Source organism: Chiloscyllium plagiosum, unplaced genomic scaffold (assembly GCF_037043375.1).
Source record: "Chiloscyllium plagiosum isolate Xiang-an unplaced genomic scaffold, Cpla_swu_hap1 HiC_scaffold_28, whole genome shotgun sequence".
NCBI classification, from domain to species: domain Eukaryota; kingdom Metazoa; phylum Chordata; class Chondrichthyes; order Orectolobiformes; family Hemiscylliidae; genus Chiloscyllium; species Chiloscyllium plagiosum.
The window spans coordinates 30,399,169-30,413,380 of record NW_028270166.1 but is presented as its reverse complement, the minus strand read 5'-3'; the positions used below and the strand labels follow the sequence as shown (position 1 = coordinate 30,413,380).

The 14,212-nt window shown below is 42.0% G+C and overlaps 1 protein-coding gene across 2 annotated transcripts in view; it reads left to right on the top strand.

Moving 5' to 3' along the window:
• Positions 1 to 14,212, top strand: part of LOC122565276 (dedicator of cytokinesis protein 7-like) — a 194,365-nt gene that overhangs the window by 42,406 nt on the left and 137,747 nt on the right. For both annotated transcript variants that reach the window (XM_043721062.2, XM_043721061.2), the window contains exons 8-11: positions 3,669 to 3,735; positions 7,009 to 7,149; positions 12,386 to 12,466; positions 13,431 to 13,590. In XM_043721062.2, coding sequence (XP_043576997.1) covers positions 3,669 to 3,735; positions 7,009 to 7,149; positions 12,386 to 12,466; positions 13,431 to 13,590 — 449 coding nt within the window. The remainder of the gene's footprint in view (positions 1 to 3,668; positions 3,736 to 7,008; positions 7,150 to 12,385; positions 12,467 to 13,430; positions 13,591 to 14,212) is intronic.

Sequence of the window (14,212 nt, the reverse complement as noted above, 5' to 3'; positions counted from 1 at the left end):
TTGATTGACTGCTGGAGGTGTATGTCAGTATGCTTCTTGCAGGTACCATGAGTGAATCCATGAGGAAAGGCATCATCACCCTTATGTACAAGCAGAAGGGGGAGAGGGAGGAAATTAGAAATTGGAGACCAATCTCGCTGTTAAACACACTACAAAATCTTGTCAAAGGTCATCGCCAACTGGGTCAGGTCTGCTCTGGGATTGGTGATCCACTCTGACCAAACCTGTGCTGTACCGGGCAGAAAGTCTCGCACTCCTCAGAGATACGATCGCATACGTGCAGGACGGGGGTGGACACCTGCCTCATCAGCCTGGACCAGGAGAAAGCCTTTGACAGGATTTCGCATACATATGAGGGATGTTCTCTCCAAAATGGGCTTTGGGGAGGGAATCGGCAATTGGATCAGACTGCTCTACACCAACATTGTCAGTGCAGTCTCAATCAAAGGGTGGGAATCAGATAGCTTCCCTGTAAGATCTGGAGTCAGGCAGGGCTGCCCTCTCTCTCCTGCCTTGTTTGTGTTGCATAAAGCTGTTTGCCGAATCCATCAGGAAGATGAGACAGAAACTAGGCAGATGGGAGCAACAGTTGCTCTACATCGCCGGGAAAAACCTGGTCATCAGGTGTGAGGTACTCTCAGTATTGTTATATGTGGCACAGGTCTGGCCTATCCCCAGAACCTGTGCCGCCGCAGGTGGAGATCAAAGATGGACCGGTCCAAAGAGACACCATGTACAAAGACCTGGGCAATGGGGGAAAAAACACGCCCAATGCCACCCTCACCCTGATGGCCACCTTTGTGTGTGGCTGCATCAAGCTGTGCATGGATCCCCGGTACGCAACCACCAAGTGTCACTACATACTGAGGTTCTACCTGTCCCTGGTATTGCGAAGGATGGGCCTGGCCTCACTGCCGCGGAACACTCCGAGTAGTTGGACCGTTCCGTATCACCTGTCCTTCGTGGAGAAGTTTATGAAGAAAAACACCTTTGACCACAAGTCCATCAGGAAGTGGTCAGCACGTAGTGTCCTTGAGACCCTTCGGGAAAAGGAGAGGGCGGATCCTATCGAGTGGTTCCCTGAGCAGACTGTTAAAGTCATTTGGCAGAATGCCTCATCGCCAGAACTTTCCAACAAGCATCAAGACTTGGCTTGGCTGGTGGTGAGAAGGGCTCTGCCTGTGAGATCCTTTATGCACGCCCGGACTCTCAGCCGCACTGCACGCTGCCCTCGAAGCGGCTGCAGTGGGGACAGACTGTCACACACCTCCTTCTGGAATCTGCCTATGCAGAAGAAGTCTGGAGAGGAATGCAGTGGTGTTTGTCGAGGTTCGTCCCGAGCAGCGCCGTGACGTGGGACTCCGTGCTCTACAGCCTGTTCCCCGGGACGCACGTGGAGACGAACATCAACTGTGCCTGGAGGATCATCAACTCGGTGAAGGACGCTCTCTGGGCGGTCCGAAACCTGTTGATCTTCCAGCTGAAGGAGTTGACCCCGATTGAGTGTTGCAGACTGGCACATTCCAAGGTCCAGGACTACATGATGAGGGACGCGCTGAAGCTTGGGCCAGCTGCCGCCAAGGCGTGGTGGGGAAAGACCACTGTGTAACATCTGCCTGCCTAAAGAAGAACAGGGGGCCCACGCAGTCATTTGGGCTCCGCTGATGCCTCAGCTAAAAATGTAACCGTACAGACCTGTAAATAGGAATGATTACTCTTTCAGTATGCAAAGAAATGGAATGTTTACATATGTATTGCATGTCCAATTGTACAGATCATCAAAGTATTTTATGAATAAAGTATATTTTTGAAATTTAAAAAAAACCCTCACCGATAGGAACTGCCCTCTAACTCAACCCTCACCTATAAGGACTACCCTCAAACCCAACCCTGACCTATAGGAATTGCCCTCGAATTGCCTGACTTATAGGGACTGCCCTCTAACCCAACCTTGGTCTATAGGGACTGCCCTCTAACCCAACCGTCTATCAACGGGCTGCCATGTAACCTAACCCACAATCAAGGGGCTGTCCTCCTGTCCAGTCTAAAGTATGTTAGAAACACTGAGACATTCTCTTTGATTTGTTAGCACAACTGGTTTCAGTAAGCCATCCTCCTATCCAATATGATCAGGAGGTGACCATTCATTGTTGAAGATAACATGAGCTGGGAGTCTGAACAATGAAGCTTGTGGTGGTATCTGGATATTGTGTTCTCTCTGCTCTTTCTGCAGCCCTCTGGATAGCAGCCTGACATATGTGAGGCAGGGCCAATTGCAAACTTTAAAGCTGATTTATGTAGAATAAATGAGAGACATTTTTTAATGAGGTATATTTCGGTTTATTTGTAAAACTGCAGCAGATTAATCCTCTTCCATAGAATTTATATGTTACCATTCAAAGAAAATAATTACACTGCAGTACCTGATTGAGCTGGTTCATTTTAAATTGTTACATTTGTGATTATACAAATGTTTTGGTGAAAATTTTAACTGTAACACCCTACTTGAGAGACCACCAAATCTGCTGGCCCTTACCTTTATCATGGCTGCAGTTTCTCTCTCGCCAATGTATTTGATGCCATCACTCTATAATCCTGCTCAAAACATAGCTCTGAGCTTCCTTCTTTTAAAAGGATAATTAATAAAAATGAAACAAATAAAATAACATTTCAGAGAAGGATTTTAGATTAATTTATAGCAGGATTGTGCTGTTAAGTTAAATTTGTTTTGTAAGAGGTTGAAAAGTGCAGGTTGTGTGAAATAGGAATGAGATTCTAGCAGAATCTCATGAGATTCTGTGGCGTTTGGTTCAGACAACATCAGTTTAAGACAAGCCAGAGTAAGAGATTGGCAGTTAATATATTGCAGAATGTCTGAGGTCACATCTTTGATTCCTTCCAGCTGAGCAACCAGTCTGAAAGATGTTGGAGTGAAAGACTGACAGAGGATACAAACTCCTTTAGTGAGAAATATTTTCAGAAATATACTAATTAAGAGCGTGAATTCAGCTCTCAAAAGAGACATTGTAGCACACCTCCGTTTCCTATGTTATAAAAATTATTAGAAAATAAGGTGGAATTCTCTCTATTTTATGTTGAACATTTGACTATGTATTTAAAAATAGACGCAGAACCATTTATTAGTTTCATTGATGTACATTAGTCAGTTTTTCTTTCGTAATACATTAAAAACATTTGAAACATTCCTACCTTGGCCAGCGCATTAAACATATTCTCAAATCACTGCAATTGGCGGAAATTATTATTTTGAGCTGGGACTTCATGGGGGGGTGGGGGTGGTGCATTCGCAGATTACATTGTTTTTAATCCACATTTTAAAATTATGCAAACTTGATTCAGATATCAATGTAATTCACATTAAAAATGTCATGATCATATGCTCTGGCCAAATTCCCCTGGATTACACTGCTGGTGAAGCAAGTGGAAATGAGCACAGACAGTACTGTTGGCACTCCAGGTTCTAAAATCTAACAGTTGAGTGGACCAACCCTCCCTGCACTGATGCTCCTTTTTATATCCAGTTTTAAAAGCATTGCTCAGGAGCTTCCCATATGTGCTCCCTCCATGAACTGTCAATTCGCAGCAAGCAATAAAAAATGTTCCCAGAACATCTCACCACAATAACATTTGATTTCTTTTCTTGACAGGTTTGAAATTGAAATCGAACCGATGTTTTTGATTTTGGCTTTGTATGATTTAAAAGAGAGGAGAAAGGTGATTATCAGTGACACTTGGTGAGCGTAGAGCTGCTGGAAGGTTGTAAGTTATTCCCATGGTTTTCCAGCATTAGACTTGTAAACCAGGAATCCCGACACATCTGCTGCATTGGTTTATACACCAACATGTTTGATGTGAAATGCTATGAAGATGGAAACTGAGAAAATGTTTATCTATGATGGATTATTTTCTACTGTTAACAGCGCACAGTGAACTAAAACTATTTACTGCTGATAGGTTCTGCATGCGATATCATTTCTGTCTCATATAATGAAATATTATGTAGTGGATAATAAAGAAATATTAGCGAGTTTTGAGAAGCTTTCTAGCTCAGGGTGAGGTTCTGGATGTAGGTTTGCTCCCTGAGCTAGTGGGTTCATTTCCAGATGTTTCGTCACCCTACTAGGTAACCTCTTCAGTGGGCCTCAGGGCGAAGCACTGTTTATAATTCCTGCTTTCTATTTATATGTTTGGGTTTCTTGGGTTGGTGATGTCATTTCCTGTGGTGACATTATTTCCTGTGGGGATGCCATTTCCTGTTCTTTTTCTCAGGCGGTGGTAGATGGGGTCTAACTCGATCTGTTTGTTGATAGAGTTCCGGTTGGAATGCCAAGCTTCAAGGAATTCTCGTGTATGTCTCTGTTTGGCTTGTCCTCGGATGGATGTGTTTTCCCAAAATGCAGCACCTCGCATTTACCTGAATTAAATTCCATCTGTCACTTCTCAGCCCATTAGCCCATCTGGTCAAGATCCTGTTGTAATTTGAGGTAACCCTCTTCGCTGTCCACTACACCTCCAATTTTGGTGTCATCTGCAAACTTATTAACTTTACCTCTTATTCTCGCATCTAAATCATTATGTAAATGACAAAAAGTAGAGGACTCAGCACCGATCGTTGTGGCACTCCACTGGTCACAGGCCTCCAGCCTCCAGTCTGACAAACAACCCTCCACCACCACCCTCTGTCTTCTACCTTTGAGCCAGTTCTGTATCCAAATGGCTAGTTCTCCCTGTACTCCGTGAGATCTAACCATGCTAACCAGTCTCCCATGGGGAACCTTGTCAAATGCCTTACTGAAGTCCATATAGCTCACATGTATCGCTCTGCCCTCATCAATCCATTTTGTTACTTCCTCAAAAAACTCAATCAAGTTTGTGAGACATGATTTTCCACGCACAAAGCCATGTTGACTATCCCTAATCAGTCCTTGTCTTTCCAAATACATGTACATCCTGTCCCTCAGGATTCCTTCCAACAACTTGCCACCACAGAGGTCAGGCTCACTGGTCTATAGTTCCCTGGCTTGTCCTTACCACCCTTCTTAAACAGTGGCACCAGTTTGCCAACCTCCAGTCTTCCGGCACCTCACCTGTGACTATCGATGATACAAATATCTCAGCAAGAGGCCCAGCAATCACTACTCTAGCTTCCCACAGAATTCTCGGGTACACCTGATCAGGTCCTGGGGTTTTATCCACCTTTACCCATTTCAAGACATCCAGCACTTCCACCTCTGTAATATGGACATTTTGCAAGATGTCACCATCTATTTCCCTACAGTCTAATTCTTCCATATCCTTTTCCACAGTAAATACTGATGCAAAATACTCATTTAGTATCTTCTCCATTTTTTGTGGCTCCACACAAAGGCCGCCTTGCTGATCTTTGAGGGGCCCTATTCTTTCCCTTGTTATCCTTTTGTCCTTAATGTATTTGTACAATCTCTTTGGATTCTCCTTAATTCTATTTGCCAAAGTTATCTCATGTCCCCTTTTTGCCCTTCTGATTTCCCTCTTAAGTATACTCCTACTTCCTTTATACTCTTTTAAAGATTCACTCGATCTATCTTGTCTATACCTTACATTTGCTTCCGTCTTTTTCTCAACCAAACCCTCAATTTCTTTAGTCATCCAGCATTCCCTATACCTACTAGCCTTTCCTTTCACCGTAACAGGAATATACTTTCTCTGGATTCTTATTATCTTATTTCTGAAGGCTTCCCATTTCCCAGCCATCCCTTTACCTGTAAACATCTGCCCCAATCAGCTTTTGAACGTTCTTGCCTAATACCGTTAAAATTGGCCTTTCTCCAATTTAGAACTTCAACTTTTAGATCTGGTCTATCATTTTCTGTCATTCACCGCAGGACATGACATCACCACATGAAATGACGTCCCCAACCGAAAGAAACCCAAACATATAAATGGAAAGCAGGAATTATCAACATTGCTTCACCCTGAGGCCCACTGTAGATATTACCTCGTAGGGTGACAAAATATCTGGAAATGAAACTTCCAACTCAGTGAGCAAACCTACATTCACAATCAAGAAATATATGTGGTGTTTCTATGGGGGAGGGAGTAATGTGTAATTGGTCAGTTTATCGTAGAGAGTTTGCTCAGCAGTCTTTGTTATTTTGGGGATTTCAAAGAGATTAGTTGACTTCCTTATTGCAATATACCTATTTATTGTACATGTTAAGTACTACTTAATTAGAACAACAATTCGCATGCATTTGGTATCTTCTTCCATGTAATCAAACAAAGACAGACATTGGGCTATAGAAAATGATATTATGAGACGTTTGGAATGGGTGGAAGGAGAGAAGCATAAAGATGTATTTCTAGTTTTTAGGGAATGAACTTGTCTGATGGTTGTTTTCTGCTTGAGTAAATTTTCTTCCACCTACCAAAGATGGGGAATCATGTGTCAACAACATTGGATATAGCTGGTAAACTGGTGTACAATGACAATGAGTTCTCTGTTCAATCCCTGGAGCTCACTAGATTTATCTGTTGGTATTGGGAAGGTAACAGGACACTGTAGATCACAGAGCAAATGAATCTGCTAATGAAATCACCTGGTAATACTGAAAATAAGTTAACAACAAGAGTATAAGTAAAAGAACAAGTAAGTAGGTATGTTTGAGAGTATTAAGCTTTTATTGATTTGGAAATATAGGCCAAATTCAAGTTGAGAAATATGGTTATTTCTCTGCTGGTAACTTCATGCTATTGTTTGTGGTTGATGTATCTGTTACAGAGTCCTTGTGTTTCATTTGCTGCTGTCCAGTTAGAGTTGGCCTGGGGAAGATATTTCCTGTGAGAGCTGGGATAAGTGTTAGTGTGCCTTGATTTTCCAAACTGCCTGTTTATATCCAAAGACATGGCATCATTTGATGAATAAAAACAATTAAAGAACCTAGTGTCCACTTGTGTCTATGTGATTTTAAGTTCCATGCCATTAAGTATTCTATTCCTTTTTCCCAGATTTCAGAAAATTTCTACTTGGATATGAACTCGGAAGAATTTCGAGACATTTCTCAGTCACAAGCACAGTCCCTGTGCTATTTCAGAAAAGCCATCTTCTCAATCACCCAGCCTTCTTCCGAAATTTTCTTGGTCATTAAGGTATGGGCTGCCCTAGAATGCTGCTGGATTCCATGGCAACAACACAACCATAAAACTTTTAATTGCAACTTTGGTGTAAATACATAATGTTATTGTCTATCACAAGAAAAAGGCAGAATGTGAAGATCATTTGGACCATTGTAATTAATCTTAAAGAAGATCCAATCATTATTGCCTCATCTGCTATCAGGGAGTCTGTTCCATATGCTGACTGCTGTATGTGTGAAGAATGTGCATCCTCATATCAGTCCTACAGTTGTATTTTACCAGTTTGATCTTGCATTCCTTGTCCTACTTCAGACTTGCAAATGGGATATGGAAGTGTTCAAGAAAGACAAAAGAGGGAAGTTGCATTTATTAAGTCCCTTTCATGACTTCAGGAAATCCTAATTCCTTTATAACCAATAAAACATTCTTAAATTGAATTCATTTTTATCATGTAGCATATGAGTAGCCAATTTGTCGACAGTGAATTTCTGTGAATACATAATGTGATAAGTAGCCAGTTGATTCTCTTCAGTGATGGTCAACTTTGAACAATGCAATAGGATCTTTGCACAGAGGGCTGGTGGCATCAGTGTCTCATTTGAAGAATGGATCCTTACAGTCATGTATTTCTCAATATGATTGTGCAACTTTCTGAAAAGTGTAATTTCTTTCTCCCCAATTTCTTTTTCCCAGACCACAAAAAGCTAGGAAACAGCTTCTGTACATTTCCGATCAGAAGGATGCACAATTTGACCAAGACTTCCTCTGACTCATGTTTGACACCACAGTTCAACATCTGTCTGACACTGATTGCTGAACTGTAATTCTACTCAGGAATCTTAGATATCTTTAAATTTCTATTGCTTCAGCACCAACACCATTCAATAAGTGTGTCTTTTGCTAACTTTCTTTTCTTTCCTGTGGCCATAGTCAGCGGGAAATTGAGAAGCAAATTTGTAAGGAGATTTCAGTTATCTGTAAGAATTATAGAGTGGTAATGGTAGAGGATTTTAACTTTCCAAACATAGATTGGGACTGCCATAGTATTAAGGACTTGAATGGAGACTAATTTGTTAAGTGTGTATAATAAAATTTTCTGTTTCAGTATATGGATGTAACAACTATAGAAGGTGCAAAACTTGACCTACTCTTGGGAAATAAGGCAGGACAGGTGACTGAGGTGTCAGTGGGGGAGCACTTTGGGGCCAGTGACCATAATTCTATTAGTTTTAAAATAGTGATGGAAAAGGATAGACCTGATCAAAAAGTTAAAGTTCTAAATTGGAAGAAGGCCAATTTTAATTGTATTAAGTGAGAACTTTCAAAAGTTGATAGGGGCAGATGTTCTTTGATAAAGGGTTAGCTGGAAAATGGGATGCCTTCAAAAATGAGATAATGAGAGTACAGAGACAGTATGCTCCTGTTGGGGTGAAGGGCAAGGCTGGTAGGTGTAGGAAATGCTGGATGACTAAAGAAATTGAGGTTTTGGTCAAGAATAAGAAAGAAGCATATATCAGGCATAAACAGTAGAAATTGCGTGATTCCCTAAAAGAGTATAAAGGCAGTAGGACTATACATAAGAGGGAAATGGAAGAAGGCAAAAAGGGAACATGGGATAGCTTTGGCAAATAGGGTTAAGGAGAATCCACAGGGATTCTACAAATATGTTAAGGAAAAAAGGGTAACTAGGGAGAGAATAGGGCCCCTCAAAGATCGACAAGGCCACCTATGTGTGGAACCGTAGGAGATGGGGGAGATACTAAATGAATGTTTTGCATCAGAGTGGAGAAGGATATGGAAGATGGTGAATGTGGGGAAATAAATAACTACATCTTGAAAAATGTCCATAATATGGAGGATGAGGTACTGGATGTCTTAAAACGCGTAAAGGTAGATAAATCCCCAGGTGTACCTTAGAAATCTGTGGGAATCTAGAGAAGAGATTGCTGGGCCACTTGCGGAGGTATTTGTATCATTGATTGCCACATGCGAAGTGCTGGAAGACTGGAGGTTGACTCATATGGTGCCACTATTTAGGAAAGGTTGCAAGGAAAAGCCAGGGAACTACAGACAGGTGAGCCTGACATTGGTGGTGGGCAAGTTGTTAGAGGGAATCCTGAGGGACAGGATTTACAGAAAAGGCAAGGACTGATTAGGGATAGTCAACATAGCTTTGTGCATGGGAAGTCATGTCTCACTAACTTGATTGAAAGATTGTGAGAAGTAACAAGGAGGTTTGACGAGGGCAGAACAGTGGTCATGATCTATATGGCCTTCAGTAAGATGTTTGACAAGGTTCCTCATGGTAGACTGGTTAGTAAGGTTAGACCACACAGAATAGAGGGAGAACTAGCTATCTGCTTACAGAACTGGCTCAAAAATAGAAGAAGGAGGATGGTTGTTGAGGGTTGCTTTTCAGACTGGAAGCCTGTGATCAGTGGTGTGCCACAAGGATCGGGGCTGGGTGCGCTGCTTTTCGTAATTTATATAAATGATTTGGATGTGAACATAGGAGGTATAGTTAGTAAGTTTACAGATGACACCAAAATTGGAGGTGTAGTGGACAGTGAAGAAGGTTACTTTGGAGTACAAAGGGATCTTGATCAGATCAACTAATGTCCCGACGAGTGGGAGATGGAGATTAATTTAGACAAATGTGAGGTACTGCATTTTGGAATGGCAAATCAGGACAGGACTTATACACTCAATGGTAAGGTCCTGGGGAGTGTTGCTGAACAAAGAGACCTTGGAGTGCAGGTTCTTAGCTCCTTGAAAGTGGAGTCACAGCTAGACAGGATAGTGAGGAAGGAGTTTGGTATGCTCGCCTCTATTGATCTGTGTGTTGAGTATGGATTTATGTGGTCATTGTGCAGCTGTACAAACGCCAGTTTTGGAGTACTGCGTGCAATTCTCATTATCAGATGTAAACATTGTCCTCTGTGTAATGATAATATAGTGAACAGTTGACAATGCAGATTCAAAGAGGGACAATCCAGCCTGACTAACCTCTGGAGGAGTATGACAAGTGGACCATATTACATTTACATGTTATACCTAAACAAAAACTATTTGACAAAGCTCTACACTAAAGGTTACTGCAGCAGTGATCTCAAAGTGCATGTTTTCTGCTCATTTCTCTACACATTGTTATTGATTTAATCTCAAAGCTGTGGATATTCAGAGTAAATCTTTGGATTAGATAAAATGTCTGAACTGTAGATAACAGTGGGTATTTGTTGGAGAAGTTAAGTCAGCATTGGCAGGGTGTAGTAGAAAGCAATTAATGAGTCTCAGAAACAGTACTAACTCTTAATTTATATCAGTAACATATTCAGAAATGCAATGCAAATTTGTCTATTATATCAAACAGGAGGAGGCAGCTGTTGTGAGTCCTAGGGGTCGCAGTAGTCATAACGGCACACAAACCAACAGCCACGCTCAGACAACAACTCACCAGAACGAAGGACCCGATACCCAACATGAGCAAGACGAATGTAGTGTACAAAATACCATGCAAGGACTGCACTAAACACTATATAGGACAACAGGAAAACAGCTAACAATCCGCATACATGAACATCAACTAGCCACGAAACGACACGACCAGCTATCCTTAGTAGCCACACACGCAGACAACAAGCAACATGAATTCGACTGGGACAACACTACTATCATAGGGCAAGCCAGACAGAGAACAGCTGGGGAATTCCTAGAGGCATGGCATTCATCCACAAACTTCATCAACAAACACATCGACCTGGACCCAATATACCAACCACTACAGCGGACAGCTGAAACTGACAACCGGAAGCGGCAGGGACAGACCACTATAAACACCGGAGGAAACATCAAAGAAGCACTTTGCAGGAGGCTCCCAAGCACTGATGATGTCGCCTAGCCAGGGGACGAAACGTTTGCAACAAAAACTTCCAGCTCGGCGAACAGAACCACAACAATGAGCACCCGAGCTACAAATCTTCGCACAAACTTTGAATGCACACCTCTCATTTACCTAAATTAAACTCCATCTGACACTCATCGGGCCATTGCCTGATCTGATCAAGATCCTGTTGTGCTCTGAGGTAATCTTCTTCACTGTCCACGACATCTCCAAAGTTGGTGGCAATTTTAATAACCATACCTCACGTATTCGCATCCAAATCATTTCTATAAATGACAAAAAGCAGTGGGACCCAACAGCGATCCTTGTGGCACACCACTGGTCACAGGCCTCCAGTCTAAAAAGCAACCCTCCACCATAACCTTCTGTCTTTTACCTTCAAGCCAGTTCTGTATCTAAATGGCCATTTATCCATGTATTCCATGTGATCTAACCTTGCTAGCCAGTCTACCATGAGGAACCTTGTCGAACGCCACACTGAAGACCATATAGTTTGTCTTTGAACTGTAACTGAAGTTACATTTTTGAACATACCAGTTTTTCTCCTTTTAACCCATGTATCTAATTTCTGAATGGCAAGGCTGTCAAAAGGGCTGAATGCTCAACTGTTGTTTGTCCTTATGGAATTTCAGGTGAATTTGCGGGTTTAGGTTCATAGGATCTCAGGTGAAGAAGACCATAAAAAGTAAATGATTTTCTAGGTTGTATCCAACAATGTATAGTATAAAAGACAAAAGGAAATGATGAACCTAAATAAAGGTTGATGAAAACCCCTGATAGAGCACTGGAGGATGCCCACAATCAGAAGAATATTGTGGAGTTAGACCAGATGGAAGATTGCTTAAAATGTTGCCTGAACTGAGGAAATACAAATATGAGGAAAGGTACAAAAAACCTAGATGTAAATTGTAGGGTGATTTGATGGTAATGTTTCAAGTTGAGAAGATGGGCAAGACTCCTCTGGGTGTTCTCCAGTACTCCTGCAATCCTCATTTATTAGACTTCTTTAGAAACTAATCTTTTTTTTATGCACTTGGTAACAGCAATAATTTGGACTGCAAATAAGGCCTCAGTTTAAACTCTCATGCAAATAACAACAGTTCTACCGCTACAAGAGACCTTAATTATTGCGTTTATTAGTAACTGACATCGAATATTCAGGCCTTGACTGAGGCACCAATCCACAATTTTCCAATCCTGGTGAGGGGCACAATAATTGGATCAAGCCAACACTTTGAGCAATTAATTAAAGTTTTGCCTTGTGATCTTTCACTGGATATTCTTTCAACACCCTTTAAAATGTAAAATTGTAAAATATTTTGTAAATTGAGTTTCTTTGTGTTTCAGGTGGAGAAGGTGCTACAGCAGGGCAGTATCACTGACTGTGCTGAGCCATACATGACCATTAAAGAGAACGAGACAGCCAAGGTATGTAGATAGAACACCTCAGAAACACTCCTCCCCCATTCCCCAAGATGGGAAGCCATTTTCTGTCAGTTGATCTCCCAGAAGCTCCAACCCTGGGCAAATATGAAAGCACAAGAATAGTAAATAATTAATTTAAGTTCTTGTAAACCAGTATCTCCTGTTTACAGAGATCTCCAGTATCCATTACCTGTCATGAATTCCATATCAAAACCTGTCTTAGACTAATTTTGATTAGATTCATAGAGTCATTGAGATGTACAGCATGGAAACAGACCTTTCAGTCCAACCCGTCCATGCTGACCAGATATCTCAACCCAATCTAGTCCCACCCGCCAGCACCCGGCCCATATCTCTCCAAACCCTTCCTATTCATATACCCATCCAGATGCCTTTTAAATGTTGCAATTGTACCAGCCTCCACCACTTCCTCTGGCACATCATACCATACACATACCACCCTCTATGTGAAACAGTTGCCCCTTAGGTCCCTTTTATATCTTTCCCCTCTCACCATAAATATTTGCCCTCTAGTTCTGGACTCCCCCACCCTCGGGAAAAGATCTTGTCTATTTATCCTATCCATGCCCCTCGTAATTTTGTAAACCTCAATGAGATCACCCCTCAGCCTCCGATGCTCCAGGGAAAACAGCCCCACCCTGTTCAAATATAGCTCAAATCCTCCAAGCCTGGCAACATCCTTGTAAATCATTTCTGAACCCTTTATGAAATTGGTCTGGCTGGTGAGAGCTTTAATGTTTCTTTCAAAAAGCAATGCCTCTGACAGGTGTCAATTCAGATTTTAGATTTTACGCTAAAGATTCCAGAGTGGAACCCACAGCTATGATTTATTGTCCTGCCAAGCCCCAGCTGCCCTGACTTCTCTGCTCGGGTGTGTGGTCTCTCTCATCTTGTTGAGCTCCTTTAGATTTTGCTTTTGCCTTGAAATTGTCAAAATGCCTTCCAGACAAAAGAAAAGGTCGGAAAGCTTCGGTTCCAGGCAAATTCTTTTTGCCAGCGCCTGAGTTTGTATCGAATGCCATTCGCCTGGGCTGCAGTTGACCTCATGAGTCTCACATCCAATCGCAGTTCCCAGAATTCGCTGAACAGAGAGACCATCAATGGAGGTAATTCAATCGGAAAGAAAGCATCACATCATTGCTGTGTGATTCATATTGCTCTGTTGGTTTCAGCCTGTTGCTGTTTCGTCCCATAGAAGGCTCTGGTCTCCATTCCCAACTACATGATCATTTAGCTAAACCTCAGTCAGAAATCAATCAGGGAAGGGAGAATTAACCTGCATTCCTGATCGTTATTACCAATCACCCCAGTTTTGTGTATTTCATTTCCTCTGGGTATTTATGTGTGTGTGCTTACATTTATCTGAGCTGATTAGCCTTCCAATTATCACAGTTCGATCAATCCATGTTAAATAAGCACTGGGTTGAAGTAGCTGAGAAGAAGGAGGATTGCTGTAGAAAGCTGGGAGCTCGGTGGGAAGCAGAATAATCAGATCCAAAATTGATGCATTATTTATTCAAGATTAGAGTGGTGCTGGAAAAGCATAGCAGGTCAGGCAACGTCCGAGGAGCAGGAAAAATGACGTTTCGGGCAAAAGCCCTTCATCAGGAAAGGCATTACTTATTCGCCCAGTCACAGCTGCTTCGGTGAAGTTGTTACTCAATGATAGTCCCAAATAAGCTACAAACATCTGCCAGGTCTGGCATGACTTAAAACTGGCAGCTGACT